This window comes from Mus pahari, chromosome 10 (assembly GCF_900095145.1).
Source record: "Mus pahari chromosome 10, PAHARI_EIJ_v1.1, whole genome shotgun sequence".
Lineage (NCBI taxonomy): Eukaryota > Metazoa > Chordata > Mammalia > Rodentia > Muridae > Mus > Mus pahari.
The window spans coordinates 112,059,384-112,075,412 of NC_034599.1; the positions used below are offsets into that span (position 1 = coordinate 112,059,384).

The 16,029-nt window shown below is 48.9% G+C and overlaps 1 protein-coding gene across 1 annotated transcript; it reads right to left on the bottom strand.

Moving 5' to 3' along the window:
* Nucleotides 1–344: 344 nt before the first annotated feature.
* Nucleotides 345–15,569, bottom strand: Slc22a14 (solute carrier family 22 member 14). The gene is made up of 11 exons (XM_021207842.2): nucleotides 15,478–15,569; nucleotides 11,829–12,314; nucleotides 10,339–10,442; nucleotides 9,982–10,136; nucleotides 8,934–9,102; nucleotides 4,951–5,071; nucleotides 4,622–4,719; nucleotides 4,142–4,356; nucleotides 2,820–2,928; nucleotides 1,184–1,378; nucleotides 345–677 (listed from the first exon to the last, which is right to left on the bottom strand). The coding sequence occupies exons 2-11, from the start codon at nucleotides 12,312–12,314 to the stop codon at nucleotides 464–466; spliced, it is 1,866 nt and encodes a 621-aa protein (XP_021063501.2). The 5' UTR covers nucleotides 15,478–15,569; the 3' UTR covers nucleotides 345–463.
* Between the last annotated feature and the right edge of the window lie 460 nt (nucleotides 15,570–16,029).

Consider the following 16,029-nt stretch of genomic DNA (forward strand, 5'->3'; position numbering starts at 1 on the left):
GCTGATGGCCAGGCTAGCAAGTGGGATTGGTACCCTTGTTCCATCTTTGGACCTCAGAGATATCGCCCATCCCACACCCACTCCATCCAGAGAGTTAGCTGCTGTCCCTGAGAATTTAGCCAAAGATCCTGAAAAACCCCGGTTGTCTACCTGACTACCATACCTGTCCCGGATACAACCTCTGGGTTGTCGTGACACACCATACCTGACTGCCATACCTGTCCCGGATACAACCTCTGGGTTGTCGTGACACAGCCAACTTTGACCTGAATATCTCAAGACCAACATGATATTTTATTGGAGTGAATCACAAATCAGCACCTCCTTCAGAAGGGACTATTTTGGGATCCTGAGGGCTGACCTTGGAGGAAGACAGACTCGTCTCACATGCCAGACTGGGTCTAGAACTTGAGGCCGTGAATCCGTGGCCCCATACCCATACTAGCCTCCAATCTAAAATGCTCTAGGGAGGCTGGTCCTTAAGGGGCTGGACTGGTAAGTCCTCTGTGGGTACCTCCAAGGTCATGCTGAGGAGGCTGTTTCCTTCTGGCTTGATAGTCACGGCATTGAACGTGGTATTTTTTGTCACTTCAGCATCAGCCACCACGTCAGACATCGACTCCTCAGATATCACCATGGGAACATCCTTGTTTCTATCCTTGGGCTCAATAGAATCTCTGCAGATGGTGAGAAAAATCATGAGACATCTTTAATCATGACATCTCTGAACCAGAGGGAGCTTTCTCAGGCACCTAAGGTCCCCAGCCAAGCTTGGTCATGGTCCAGGAGAAGAGCTATCTTCAGGCTTAGGCTCACTCCATTTCCCAGCCCCAGCTTGGCCCTTCTCTTTCCTGTAACTTTGGAGTGGGCCTCACCATCTTTATCAGCAAGTACCTGTCCCATGCTGGACCTTTTACAATGTGAGTTTAATCTTTTCGAAAACCTTTTGGAAGAATTTATAGACAGAGAGAGAGAGAGAGAGAGAGAGAGAGAGAGAGAGAGAGAGAGAGAGAGAGAGAAGACCCTGAGCTAGACCCAGGCAAAGTGGCCACAACCTGAAGATCTGGAGAAACTGCTTTGAACAGGAGAACCCTCATGTCACGGGTCCTCTTGTCGTGAGGACAGACAGTATCTGACACACTCTATTTCCAGAGCTTGAGACAAGGAGGCTCAGCACGCCTACCTTATATTGTACTCCACGCTGTCACGGAAAGACTCGTTTCCTGTTTCTGGCACCAGGGAGGAGAAGCACAAGGCCAATACGCAACAAAGACAACAGAAGAAGATGGGCAGCTGCGTTTTGGTCTGTTTGAAGATGGTCATAGATGAGATGGCTCCAGCTGCCCAGGCTAGAGACACCATTCCCAGACCTGTAGACCTGAAAATGAGGTTGACAACTGACTTAGAAGACTTCTTAGGCTCAGAGTCTGGGTGCAGTGGACCGGAGAAGATGCTTTACACCACACACTCTGCTCTTTTCCAGTTTCAGTGTGTGACCTTGGAGAACCTAGTTCTCCAACCTAGTTGACTTAAAAGAGGTAGTTGTTTCTCCTTCTTGGGTATTGAGAGCAAGAGAATTACTAATCGTGCATGCATTGTAACCACACATGCTCATAAGGATGCAGCCCAGGGGTCAGAAAAGACAGGGCCATGATCACCAGAAGCTCTGTAGGGGAAGAGGCAGAACTTCAAGGCAACCCACATATATTCCAGGCATCTGGTGCAGGCTGGTTAGTCTTGTCAACTCAATACAGCTAAAAAAATCATTTGGGAGAGAGAATTCCAATTGAGAAGATAGCCTTATCAGGTTGGCCTGTGGGCAAGTTTTAGGACATCACCTTGATTGACGATTGATGTGGGAGGACCTAGCTCACTGAACAGCACATGGGAAGGTGCTTCAGGGGTATATGAGAAAGCAAACTGAAAAGTCCACGAGGAACAAGCCAGTAAGCAGCATTCCACCATGGCTTTTGATCCAGTTCCTGCCCCCAGGTCCCTATCCTGACTTCCCTCATGGAGGTAAGCTATAAGATGAAACAACCCCTTTCCTCCCCAAGTGGCTTTGGGTCATGGTGTCTGTCACTGCCACAGAAAGCCAACTAGGAGATGACACAAGGCTGAGACTGGAGTCAGATCCCACGTGAAAGTTACTATTCTTTGTCAACTGGACAGAATCTAGAATCACCTGGGAAGCCGACCTATGAGCATGATAAGTCAGGCTGAATGAGATGGCAAGACTGTGGTACTACTGCTGGCGGTACCATTCCCTTGGCTGGGATCCTGGACTGTGCAAGTGGAAAGCGCTGCTTTACATCACTGCTTCCTAACGGTGGTGTAATGTGGTTAGCTGCTGCAAACTCCTTCTGCCTTGACTGCCCCACCATAATGATCTACTCCTTTTCATTGTGAGCGAGAATAGCTTCTTTTTTTTTCCTTAAGTCGCTTTTGCCGTGGTATTTTAATACAGCGATGGAAAGAAGAAGCTAAGATGTCTCTTAGCTCAAACTCCAGCTTTGCTACTTGCTATGTATGACCTGGACCATGGGTATTTCATGTCTTTGGTTTTGACAACTGAAAGATCATCAGTGGTAGTATCTAGTTTGGTCTGGTTTGGTCTGGTTTGGTTTGGTTTGGTTCAGTTTGGTTTGGTTTTTTTTCTGAGAGCTGGGGAGCAATCCATGCAAACCGTGTTTAAACAGCGATTATCTCCTGATGCTCGGCCAGGAAATGATTGAGTGATACTCAGTCTTGTCTGCTACATCAGTCTTGTCACTGTCCCACCCACCCCCCATGCCACCTCAACCCACCAGACTCCATACCTGAGGACTGTGGGGAGAAGCTCAGCAGTGTAGATAAAGAATAGAGAGACAGCACCAGCCATGCTGAACTCTGCAAGCACGAGCGTCAAGATTATTGTCGACTTCGGCTCTAAATGAAGACAGCACAGCCCTAAGTCCTGGGCCACCCTACCTTTAGGACCCTACAACCTTCTCTCAGCCCCTTACCAAAGGCAGCTGAATGACCCACCCCTACACTTGGTCACCTAACCAGCAGACTCAGACATTCAGCCAGAGGAGAGTTTATCTACATAGGCCCAGCCAGTCCTTGGGGCAGACCTTACAGCAGGCCTTGAGGCAGACAAAAAGCAAGTTTTTAAAGATAGGGTTTCTCACAGAATCTGGAACTGGCTGACTCAGTGAGACTAACTGCGGAGCAAACCCCAGAGAGTCTCCTTTCTCAGATCAGAGCATGTGCTATCCTGCTGGGATTTTTACACGAGTGCAGGATATCCAAAGTCAGGTGTTTCCACGCTTATGTAGCAAGCACCTCACGACTGAGCTATGTCCCCCACCCTCAGACCTTTTCTCTTCAGAATCCTATTCCTAGTTTCTTGCCCACATCTGTAAACATGTCAGCTTGATTCAGTGCTCTACATAACAGCAGCAAATGTCAGTCATGATAAACATCAAGCTATAGAAGCCTAAAAATGTTTATTCATTTTGTTGTTGCTAATCAAGCTAGCACCTGGGAGAATGCTGAGAGAAGCTTCAGGAGAAAGAAGGGGACAGGCACAGCAGTCCCCACTACTGGGCACTGACCGCAGCTCTGTGCACTCCAGGCCTACGCATCGACCCATGTTTGTTGCCCAGAGATCTTTGAAACGTTGGAAACAGTGCGAGTACCAGGATCCAGGCAGCGAGCCCCTGGGAAAGGCCTCTGAGCACAAGGACTACCATGGATCCAGGTCACCACTAGACCAGCTTCAGTGAGTAGCTTATCCTAGACGGCATAGATAACAGTAGGTACTTGCTGATCAAAGGCTCCAGATGAGAGGCGAGGCTCAGGGGAGCGGCTAAAGACCATTACAGCCACCATCTACTCTCATTTACCCACTGGGTCTGCTTCTGGAGTGCGTTGGAATGGGGTCACAGAGGATGACTGCCCTCCTGCTTGGGATTAACTCTCTTTTAATAGCATGAGTTCCTTTCTGGGGTCTTGGGGGCTGGGGATTCCTCAAGGAGGGCAGAGAATTCGTGCAAGAAGCCAGTCCTTCATGCTTGGCTGGCTGGCTAAGACATGAGACACTAAGAGAGCCCTGAAGAAGCGAGAGGTGTGGGGCTACCTTCCCCTCACACCGTACCTTGGGGGAGGAAAAGGAGAAACAAACACGTGAAGGTGACTAGGAAGAGAGTCAGGTTTAAGGCCCACTTCCTCCCAAAATACTCCAGGAGAGTGATACAGCACAGCCGGGCCGGCACCGCCACGATGCTCGGGACCACTTGTACGAAGTAGATGTCCAGCCCAAAGTCGTTCATCTTGAGGCTCAGTGTAAAACTGATGTAACTGATGGTAAACCTGGAAAAAAAAAAAGCATAAGAGAACAAGGGAGAGAGAAGGGAAGAGGATGGAGAGAAGGAAGGAAGGAGAGAGACAGGAGGAAGGAAGAGGAGGGAAGAGAAGGAGGAAGGAGGTGGAAGAAAGGGAGGGAGGATTGAGTATCAGGAATAAGGACAGGGATGAGGGGAGAGGTGAATGAATGGCACAGACACTGCGAGACATGACCTAGCCCTGGCCAACCTCCCTGCCACGCCCAGAGTTCCCCACCAGCCCAGGGACTCACCACACACAGCCAACGGCCAAGACCACCTTGAAGAGGTGCTGATTGGTACAGAAGTCCAAGATGGAAGCCTTTGCCACTTTCTTTCCTGGAATCTGTAGCTATAGGACAATAAGACCAGCCAGAGGTATAGGAGACCCCAGCTTGCCCCCTGCCCACACACACAGGGCAAGACCTGCCCCTCCCCCAGTGCCAGCCGCTTTTTGGCCTTGCCAAGCACAGCTTAGTTAACCCTCATTCTGAAGCAATAGACTAAGAGCCCACTGAACGGATGGTGGAAGAGGTTTCCACAGTCTCCAGCCCTGGCCTCATCCCTGGCCTGAGCCTCTTACCTCACTGAGTAGGTTTAAAGGGATGGTCTTCTTGTTCACCTCAGCTGCATAGCACAGGACCTTCTTAGCTTCTTCCACTTTTCCTCTCACCATCAGCCACCGTGGGGACTCTCGGAGAACCCTGTGTGACCCCCACCTCTCGCTTACCTCAGAGTTCTAGGATGCCCCCAAAGACCAGTGGCTCTCCGGCTGAGATGCCACCGGTATCGACATGTGACCAAGGAACCTGGAAGGCCACCACCAACCTCCAGATGCCTTCTACTCCTGCATGGCAGCCAGCCCTTCTTCCCTAACCCGCCCCCCCCACCCCAGCCCCCAGTGCTGCTCAGAGGCAGTGTTCAGCCACTGGATTCCTGGGCCCCGTGGTCTCTTTACCTACTCCAGTCATCTCTAAGCTCTTTGCTAGCTCGAAGGCATACCCAAGAGTCATCCTTCATGCCCACTCTCTGAGAACTAAAGTGGAGCCATTTCCTTCAGGTTTGACATGACCGTCGCCAACGTGAAGTAAAATAGCTGTGGTGACTAAGGCAAGCGTTCCCCGACCCATGCATGGTTGTAGAGCAGCTAACTCTGCAGGTGGTGATGCGGCGGTTACACAGCCACCCTGTTCTACCCAACCCATCACTATACAGGAGTGGGATCTGAGAAATGCTGGCATATATGGAGGATTTAAAACAACCTAGGGGTGGGGCACTTGACGCAGCACCCGCCTGTGTACACAGAGAATGTCAGCGACCTCGTGTATTGGCCGAACAGGACTTGATAAATCTCTCTGTGGCCTGCCGGCCCTTCCACTATTGGGGGTGAATAAATGTGTCTTTTACATCTCTCTAGGAATAGTATACAATAACTGGTGCCTGTGCAACAGGGGCTTGACAAACTAAGACAAGAGCTGCGCATGGCAGGACCTGAGGTCAGTCTGGACTCCATAAGAGCAGAAGGTCAGCCAAGGCTACAGAGCTAGACTCAGTTTAAAAAAAAAGATATATTATGCAAGGAAAAAAAATCAATTTTTAATAAAAGAAGAAATAAAAACAGTACAGGGTTGCAGAGACAGTTCAGTGATTAAAAGTGCACACTGCTTTTACAGAGGACCCTAGTTCAGTTTCCAGCACCCACATCAGGTGGCTCACAATCGTCTGTAACTCTAGCTCCAGGGGACCTGACATCTTCTGTCTCCCACAGACAGATACCTGAATACATGTGCACACACCCACACACTGATACACACCAATATTTATATATATATATATATATATATATATATATATATATATATATATATATAACAAAATGTAGCAAAGATGACTCAGGGTAAAACATTCTTGGAAAAAACCCTAAGATGGCTATCTTACTCCATGTGGTATGTGCTGGTATTCCTTCCTTGATGACTGTGGTCTACCAAATGTACATGGAGATAACTCCCAAAAGGCTAGTGGCCTAGAAGCATGCTGTAAACTGTGAAGGCAGCACACAGGTAAGAGAGTTGTCAGCACACTGAGGCAGTCAATGCCTAAAGGGAACTTGCCCACAACAAATGGAGACGTGACCAAGGGGAGAAGACGTGTGCGTCTTCTCACAGACCATGATCTGGCAGGTAAGTCAAACAAGAGGGAAGACAGGTGGAAATGCTGGCTTGCATTTTGTTCTTGCTGGTTTTTTATGTCTTGAGGCAGCATAAGGGACATTGTTGGTGAAAAGCCCCTCCTGGGATTCAAAATCTTGAAACTCAAGGGAAGGATTGCACGGTGAGAAGAGAGAGCGCAAGGTAGAAATGACCGAAGATGGCTCTGTAAGACAGCTCCAGCCTCAAGTACTCAGGGGAGAGCCACTGCTCTGCCCAGAGAGGTCGCTAAAGCATGCAGGCTATTACCACTGAGACATGCATACCCAGAGAGGATGCCTAATCTGAAACCACCACATGTTCTGGTTGCAGGGAACAAATCAAGCTAAGTCTGAGCTGTAAGGTTCTCCTTATTGGTGAGTGATCATAGTTGTTGAGGGCGTCACACAGGCCATTGTGAGAGAATTGTCATCGCCTACAGTCTTGGTCGCTTCTGGGCCCTACTCATCAGCGTAGTTGTTGGTATAACAGTATCACGGCTGTTACAGGTGCCACCAACTACCTCCAGCTTGGACTTAATGCTTACTTCCATGTTCGGTACAGTAACCAGACAAAAACTTATAGCTTGGGAAGCCCTAAGTCCCAGTGGGGAAGATATACTACTGTTTCATTAAGCCAATATGACATGCCTGTCGATTTGTCCTGCGGGCATTTGTGACTACACTGCTGCTAGATACGTCAGTTAAAAGAAAAAATTCTTTCTACATCAGGTGGCGGTTTCTGCAGACACTCATAAGCAATCAAACTGCTGAGAAGGTGTCTGCGACAGCCCATACAGCTGCTGTGGCATATGTGAGCCAACCCTCAGGTCTGAGTGAAGGAAAATAAACACACAGCAGCTTCTCTGTGCTCCAGTGAGGCTAGCCCACTGAAGACGGGTGGCATCGACTCTACGCACGCACAACAGCCAGCAGAAAGGCCGAAAACTTAGTGAGGAATTCTGGGAAAGGAACCAGAGGCTGAAAAGTGAGGAACTAGGACTTGTTCCCACAAACCTTCTGGTCCATTACATTAGTAACGCTTGTGTAGTGGTTGTATGTGAGGGTGTGTATATAAATGTTCATGTGTGTACAGATACACATACCTACAGGTTGTATGTGTGTGTGTGTGTGTGTGTGTGTGTGTGTGTGTGTGCAAGCATGTAGGAGCGAGAGGTCAACCTTAGGTATCATTCCTCAGGAACCAGCCAGCTTATTTTTTGAAATGGGTTCTCTCAATGGGACCCGGGACTAACCAGGGATTTTCCTGACTCTGTCTCCCTATTGCTGGGATTAAAAGTGCGTAGTCTCACATTTGGCTTCTACATGGATGCTAGGCACCAAAATTAGGTCATCACATTTGTATGGTGGCAATTCACCCACTGGACCTATCTGCCCAGCCCTATGTTAAGAACATTTTTAAAAATTCCTTAAAGTCAAGTTGTCCTAGATACATGACAGAGACATGCCACCCTCACTCACTAGTGTCTAGAGGATTGTCAAGACTGGTCCCTAGCTTCAGCAGCATCGGAAAGGTCCCAAGCCACTTACATGCCCCGTGTTGGGACTTATTATCTCACCCCTTATATTTAGCCTATGTATGGTACGGGCGTTATGCTCGATCAGGGACTCTGAAGTCAGGCAGGCTGGGATATAAACCCCAGGTCCCAGCCTATTATCCGTGTTTCTTGAGTAGATTACGTAGATTACATAAATCACGTAGATCATGTAGATTACGTTTTCTCACATGTACTATCTCTACCCTCTGGAGCCTCCGTTCTGCTTCCTGGTGGCCACCAGAGTTGTAAAAACAAAATGTGAGCCTGTCGAGATATTGAGTTCATTCTTTCCCTCATACCTCCCTCTCAGCCCTGACTCGTCTCTCCTCGGACACAGCCAGCATATGACTGTTCCCGCCTCCCTGTTCCTCTGAGCTTATCTACGTGAGTTGAGCCTTCACAGTTCCCCCCTCTGACACTCCTGCCCTAGGGCTCTCTACATTTATAAACAGTTCGAACATACCTCAGCTGACCACAAAAGGCCCTTTCTGTTCCCCTACCCCCCAAGGGTCATTTCCTGGGGTTACTCAGCTTCAGTTCATGGGCCCTGGTTCTGGTCCTCCTGCAGTGATGTTACCTCCACAAGGTGACCAAGGCCATCCTGCAGTTTCCCATCTTACCTCATCAGCCCTGACTTCATCAGCCCTGACCTTTGCCTGTCTTCAGATCTTCGTTAACCCACTGTCCTGCCCACCTCTCTGGCATCTCTTTCACATACTTCTCTGAGGGCCTCTGTGTCTCCTCCCCCACCCCCAGATACCCATGGCCCCCTCCATTTCCTATGAGACCCACTCCGAGGAGGCCTTGAGATAGACTGCTCACCAGATATTGCAGATAAGGGGAAACATGGGCACGCTGCCCAGCAGGCACAGCAGTCTCCAGTGGGCGACTTTGTAAGCGAGCCCCGTCAGGAATATGACCCCTATGGTGAGGAAGCAGTGCTGGAGGATGACAGCTTGAGCGCGGTGCTCGCCCACCAGCCACTCCATGACTGTGCAGAGAAGATGAGGACAAAGCTGCGGTCAGGTCACAGTCCCCAGGCGGGCCTCCTCTGCCCTTGACGACTCAGGGTAGACAAAGTTTCTTCTGCCTGCTACAGATCTTTAGACACCCCTCAGAGCTAGGTTGTCCCTGCGTCCCCCGGTACACATTCTACGCCTTGATGCATCTCTTCAGCTCCCATTCACCCTTCATTTTTTTTTTTTTCTACCCTCACACTCCTTCTAAGGCTTCTCCCTAAGCGGTGCCTCTCATAAGGATAAGTCAGCACAGGGCATCCTGCACTGTCTGATGTGTGCTAAGACAAGGAACCACTTGTCTTGGAGTGTGTTAATACTTTGATCTCCGTGGCCTAAGGTTCTGCGGACGGTCGGTTCCCCTTGGCTGTGCTCTGGCGGGTTCTCATGAGAAGAGGTGCCAGGAAGCCCCAAGAAAATGAGGGGTCACAGCCGTTTGGTTCTAGACCTGGGTATATATGCGCTGGAGGTGTTAGTGTCACGTAGACCTGAGTAGAGCCCCCAGCTCTTCCTTGTTCTGAGGCACCGAGCAAGCTGGCTAAACTTTCTGAGGCTCAGGATGAAATGAGCCAAGCACATCTGGGGTCCAAGGAGCAGGGCCCAGAAGGAGCATGAAGTGGGTTATACAGGGCACAGGAGACAGCTGTGGAGGATGAGGGTTGGGAACACTCCCTTCTGAGTCCCTCACGCGTTCAGGCAACTAGGAGTGGTGCGGTTACTCCCTCCCCACTGAGCTTGGTGGCCTGGTGCCTCCCCTTAGGTTCCTGTTAGGCTGTCCCTCCCAGGTAGATCTGCCTCCTGCTCCCTCCTGAACTCTGTTTCCATCCCACCGTGCCCCCTTGAGATCCAGTCACCTAAAGATACACTGCAGATGGCATAGCCCACGGAGGCCTGGGCCACGAAAAAGCGGAAGAACAGATATTGATAAAAGCTGCTCACAAAGGCTGTTCCAAAGCCGAAGATGAGGAACCCCAGCAACGACAGAAGGATGACTGGATAGCGGCCCAACCTGTGGGGGGTGGGGTGAGGAGAAGACACCACCAAGCCACGCCTCCCTGGACAGCAATGGCTATGCGGCTAAGCATTTGTGCCTTTGTGTTACCCCAGGGCTTTGGAGAATCCCTTCATTTTCCTCCCCCAGCCTGAGACTCTGAGTGCCTGAGGAGGAGGCAGAGTGTCCCAGGAATCAGAGGGAACTCCAGGAGACTCACTTGTCACTTAAGAACCCGAAGAGAAGAGACCCTGTCAAGACGCCTGATAGGAACACAGTCTGCCCATTTTCCTTGTATGGTTCGTTGCCACATACCAGATCAAACTGCAGGTTAGACAAGGGCACTATCATGGCCTCCACACGGATGTAGCCTTTTGGGAACAGAGAGACTGAGCTTGGCCCAGAGGGGAAACCTTAGGCCAGTGGTTCTCAACCTTCCTAATGCTGTGACCCTTTAACACACTTCCTCACATGGTGGTGACCCCAACCATAACACTATTTTGCTGCTACTTCATATCTGTAATCTTGCTATTATGAATTTTAATATAAATGTCTGATAGCTGTGCAAGATAGCTGATGTGTGACCCCTGTAAAAGGATCATGACCCACAGGTTGAGAACCTCTCTGCCTTAGGCAGTTGGCACCCAGAGAAAGGTCATTTTAGGCCTCACTCCACTACCCCAGGACCCTGTCCAACACCTGGTAGACCTTGTAGCATAACATGGAGAGAGGAAGTGGAGGGGTGGGGCAGGCGGGAGACTGGCTGAGCACATTACTCATGGGCACACACACCGTTCCTGGTATCCCCACTTCCCACAGAGAGATCTGTGCTGAAAGGGGCCCAGGCCTCGCCTCAGAGTATGAAGCCCTGTGAGAATACCTAATACAAGCTTTTTATTTTCCATGTCCATCTCTAGATTCTATGCATTCTGCTTGGTTGCCTCTTGACCTATCTCCTGTATCTTGTGCCTCTGCTGCCTTAATCCAAGGGTTGCCAGATGCTGGACAAAATACAGATGGACAGAACAAACACACACACACACACACACACACACACACACACACACACACAGCCACTTGTGCCTCCAGTGCCTCTGCTGCCTTAATCCAAGGGCTGCCAGAAACTGGACAGAATACAGATGGACAGGACAACCACACACACACACACACACACACACACACACACACACACACAGAGCCACTTGTGCCTCCATCCCGAGGGCCCTCAGCTTAAGTGTCTTCCCTTGACCAGAAGCCCAGAGCCACAGCAATTCTCTGTCCTGAGAAGAAATCCTCTGGTCAGGTGACAAGCCTGGCTCTAAGCCAAAATGCATGCTAGCTTCCTGGCTTAAGAAAATCAGGACCCTGGGGCTGGAGAGATGGCTCAGCGGTTAAGAGCACTGACTGCTCTTCCGAAGGTCCTGAGTTCAAATCCCAGCAACCACGTGGTGACTCACAACCATCCATAACGAGATCTGACGCCCTCTTCTGGTGCATCTGGAGACAGCTACAGTGTACTTAGATATAATAATAAATAAATAAATCTTAAAAAAAAAAAAGATTAAAAAAAAAGAAAATCAGGACCCAGGGCTGGGGAACAAGGACCCTAATTTCTTCCCCTCTGCAGAGCATGCTCAGACCAAGCACCAGCTATCTGTGCCACGTCCCTCGGGGTACCTGTATTCCAGACAATACAAAATAAAAGCATACCTCGTTGATCAGAGAGCGTGTGTGAGCGAAAGGGTAGATCCACCCGAATTTGCATGTTTCTGTATAATTGAGGCCAAAGTGGATGATAGAGTCTAGATCCCACGGCACAGGTATATACATGAGGCACGTCAGGAAGCTGCCGTTGGGTGCTCGGGGCAGGGTCAGGTTCAGCTGTTCATCCTCTGTGAGATTGGGGCCCACTTCCAGGATCCAGCTGGTGTTACAGTAGGGCCTCTGAGCTGTGAGCAAGAAGTGATGGGAGAACATGAAGAAGGTTGACAGGATGCTGGGGATGAAGGTGAGGACCACCAGCCTCCACTGGAATGTGCCAAACTCCCCAATGGCACCCAGAACGCTGGCAAACTTGTCATCCCTCTTGGCATCCATAGCCTTCAGTCTACGTAACAGCATCTCCAAGGACCAGTTCTGGGAGGGGAAGGAAATCTCATGCCGGTGTGTGTCCCTGGGGTTCCGTTCTTCCTTCATCTGTTCAAAGAAAGGATGCAGGTCAGTCCCTGTCACGGCTTCTCTTCCCTTCATTGGATCCCAGGATGGAAGCCAGTGGACAGAAAAGACCCTCTGCCTCCAGTCAACCTGGAGTTCACGGCCCCTCCCTTTCCTTCTAAAGTCTCTTAGTTTGCATAATCCATTCCTCCTGGCTCACCCCCCCCCCAATTTTTAGTGCACTGGACACTGAATGTTTTGGAGAATGCTTTTCTGCATGAATGCCAGGAGCTCTCTGAAAGCTTCCTCACAACAAACTGTTCACACATCTGAGGCATTTCTGGAATTTCAAAGTTGGCAGAGGACTCAAAGGACCCCTCCTTCAAGTAGGTAAACAAATAGTGGCATAAAATAAACACCTGAGACATGAATGACAAAGGCCCAGGCCAAAGGCAGAGGCTTGGAGCCTTAGCCATAAAGCTTAGAAGCCCTGGCTGGGATGTAGAACACTTGAGGGGTGGCAGGAGAGAGCAGCGAGGCTGTCAGCAGTGTCTAGGAGATAGTTCGGCAGCCGTAAGGAGCAGACACAGACAAACACTGTCTTGTGAGCCAAAACCCCTCAGCAGCGCTAAAGAGGCCGTGGGTTGGGAACTCTTTGGCTACCCTCTCTTTGCAAACTTTCTGCAAGCGAGCCTGAGAGATTCTCAAATCGTGGTCTGAGGAGGCAGGCACTATGAGACTGCCAGGAAACTCACAGACATAGATGGTGAGGCTTCTCAGTGTAAGAAGGGGTAAAAGGTTGTTGGAAATAAAGACAACTGGAAAGTTAACCAAACAGATTCAGTGTGGAGTGTTAGTGAGCTGGAGTGTGTAGCTGAGAGCTGGGCAGGTGGAAAGACTTGGTAGGTGGAAGGTTAGCCCAGGTCTAAACAGAAACTTGCAAGGTGGCACACGCCTTTAATCCCAGCACTTGGGAGGCAGAGGCAGGCGGATTTGTGAGTTCGAGGACAGCCAGGGCTACAGAGAGAAACCCTGTCTCAAAAAACAAAACAAAACAAAACAAAACAAAAAAAAACAAAAAAAAAACAAAGAAGAAGAAGAAGAAAAGAAACTCACAAGAGAAATGGAAGAGAAAAAATAATTATGTATTAGTATATAGAAACAATGTATTTTCTTAAACTCCAAAAACATAAATCAATATATCCAAGAAACCCAACCCTTCTCTCAAGCACAATGGGAGGAACCTGTGTCTAGACACCCTGCCATTAAGTCCTGGGCCCCAGGGGAAGGATGGGTGCTAGCCAGAGAGGCTAACACACAGCCTCCAAGTCTCCAAAGCGACCAGAGAAGAGTGGCGTGCACAGCCAGCCTGGAGTGACACGTGAAGGAGCAGAGTACACACAGGTACAGCCACCTGAGAGCCAAGAGCACCAAGGTGAGCTGCCTCAGCTGGGGAACTTAGGAAAGAGCAGGGGACGGGGGGGGGGGGCAGCCTGAGATGCAGACACGGGTCACCAAAATGTCAAGCCAGTACAAAACTTTCCCACATAAGGGGACTGTCAAAAGATGGAGCGGAGAGAAAGATGGTGGTTGGGGTGGAGACACGGCTCAGTACTCTGGAGTTCAGTTCCCAGCACCCACATCCGGCGGCTCACAGCCATCTGGAATTCTAGCTCCAAAGGGTTCAATGACCTCTTCTGCGTGTGTGTGTGTGTGTGTGTGTGTGTGTGTGTGTGTGTGTAAGTTGGGAGGGGAAAAGACAGATATTTTTTCAGAGCTTTCTGTGCTTGAGAAAGCATTCAGGACAAGGGGTGAAAGCTACTCTTGCACAATACAGATTTAATATTAATGTCAGTAGGCAGAAAATTATAAACAGAAGGGAAACAATTTTAATTCAGAAAAAAATCAAGGGAAGAAGAAACAAAATGGATTCAGTAAGTGTGACTGGAAAGATGAGCCAAAACACATTGCCACAAGTTAGGGAGTTGTGCTGTTTCTGGGGACTGTGGCTCCTTCAAGAGCTGGGCCCAGCTTGTGCAATGGTGTCAGCAGGCTCAGGCATTGGAAGGTTGCAGCCTGGCCCCTGGTTCTAGCTGCTCTCTGCTGCTGGCTCACGGCTCTGTGATCTGTCAGTGCCGTGTGTTCCTGATGACATGAATTCCGTTGACTTTCCCACCACAGGGCACTAGGAGGTCTCCAACCCTGAGACAAAATGAACCTTTCTTCCTCCAAGTTGTTTCTGTCAGCTACTTGGTCATGGTGACCCAGGTGACCTGCCTGTCTGCCTATCTATCTATCTATCTATCTATCTATCTATCTATCTATCTATCTATCTATCATCTGCCTATCATCTATCTACTATCCATCATCAATCTGTATCTATTTGCCATCTATCAATCATCTATCAATTTACTTACCATCTATCTATAATTTATCTGTCTACCTGTCACCTATAATTTATATCTCATCTGTCTCTATCTATATATGCACAATAGAATATTATTCAGACATTAAAGACCAACACTTTGTCGTTTGCAGAAACATGGATAGAAGAGAAGTCGGATGCACACAGACAAACACCCGGTGCTCTCACGTGTGTGTGGAAGACAATGCTGATTTCAAAGCAATGAAGAATCAGGGGGTACCAGAGCCTTGGAGGGGCACAGGCAGGGGTGGGGGGATGATAGTTAATAGGGATAGAAGGTGCAGTTGAACAGAAAAATAATATAGTCTAGTGCTCCATCGTACATCAGAATAACTATGGTGGTCGACAATGAAATATTTCAAAGTAGCCATGAGCATATTGAATGTTCCCAATGCTAAGAAATGATGGATGTCTGAGCTTGTGGACATGACTGACCTGATCTTACCTGTTGCATATGTGCATTAAAGTGCCATACTGTATTCTACAAAGACATATAATTAATATGCATTAATTAAATTTTTAATAAAATAAGTACAGAGTCGGACGTGTTGGCGTACGCCTTTAATCCCAGCACTCGGGAGGCAGAGGCAGGAGGATTTCTGAGTTCGAGGCCAACCTGGTCTACAGAGTGAGTTCCAGGACAGCCAGGGCTATACAGAGAAACCCTGTCTCGAACCACCACCACCCCCGAAAAATAAAAGTACAAAATAAAAAGAAATATCAAATCCATGTTCTATTTTAAAAGGGTCATGAGCACTTCCCAGTGTGCTCGGAGTGTACCTTGTTTGTGTCTTCTGGGCTGGTGTAGGGACTCAACCTTGGTCCTCTCCTCTTCTCGAAAGTGTCTTGAAATGGATGACAATTTGGTCACCCTGTAAGAAGACACACTTAAGACACAAGGACAAAAAAAATAAGGCAGAGTAAAGTGGTGGGGGATGTTGTGTTCTGTATAGTAGCCCAACAAAGCAGGCACCGCTAACTTATCAGCAAACAAGATAAGCGTTCGGAGGACCAGAGCAATGATTCGGTGCTCAACAGGACTGCGGTCTCAGCTTTGGCTCCTAACATCCACATGGCAGCATGCAACCAAGTGTAACACCAGTCCCAGGAGAGCTGATGCCTTTGCCGGGCCTCTGTGGGCATGGCACACACGTGGTACACAGATATACATGCAGGCAAACACTCACTTACATAATCCGCATATCATTTTTAAAATGTCAAACTTTGACTTCAGTAGGAATAGAGAGGCTTACTATCTAAAGATAAAAGTTTCAGAACACAAAAGCTGGAAATCTTTAAAATACCTGAGCCTTAGCCAGGTAGTGGTGGCAC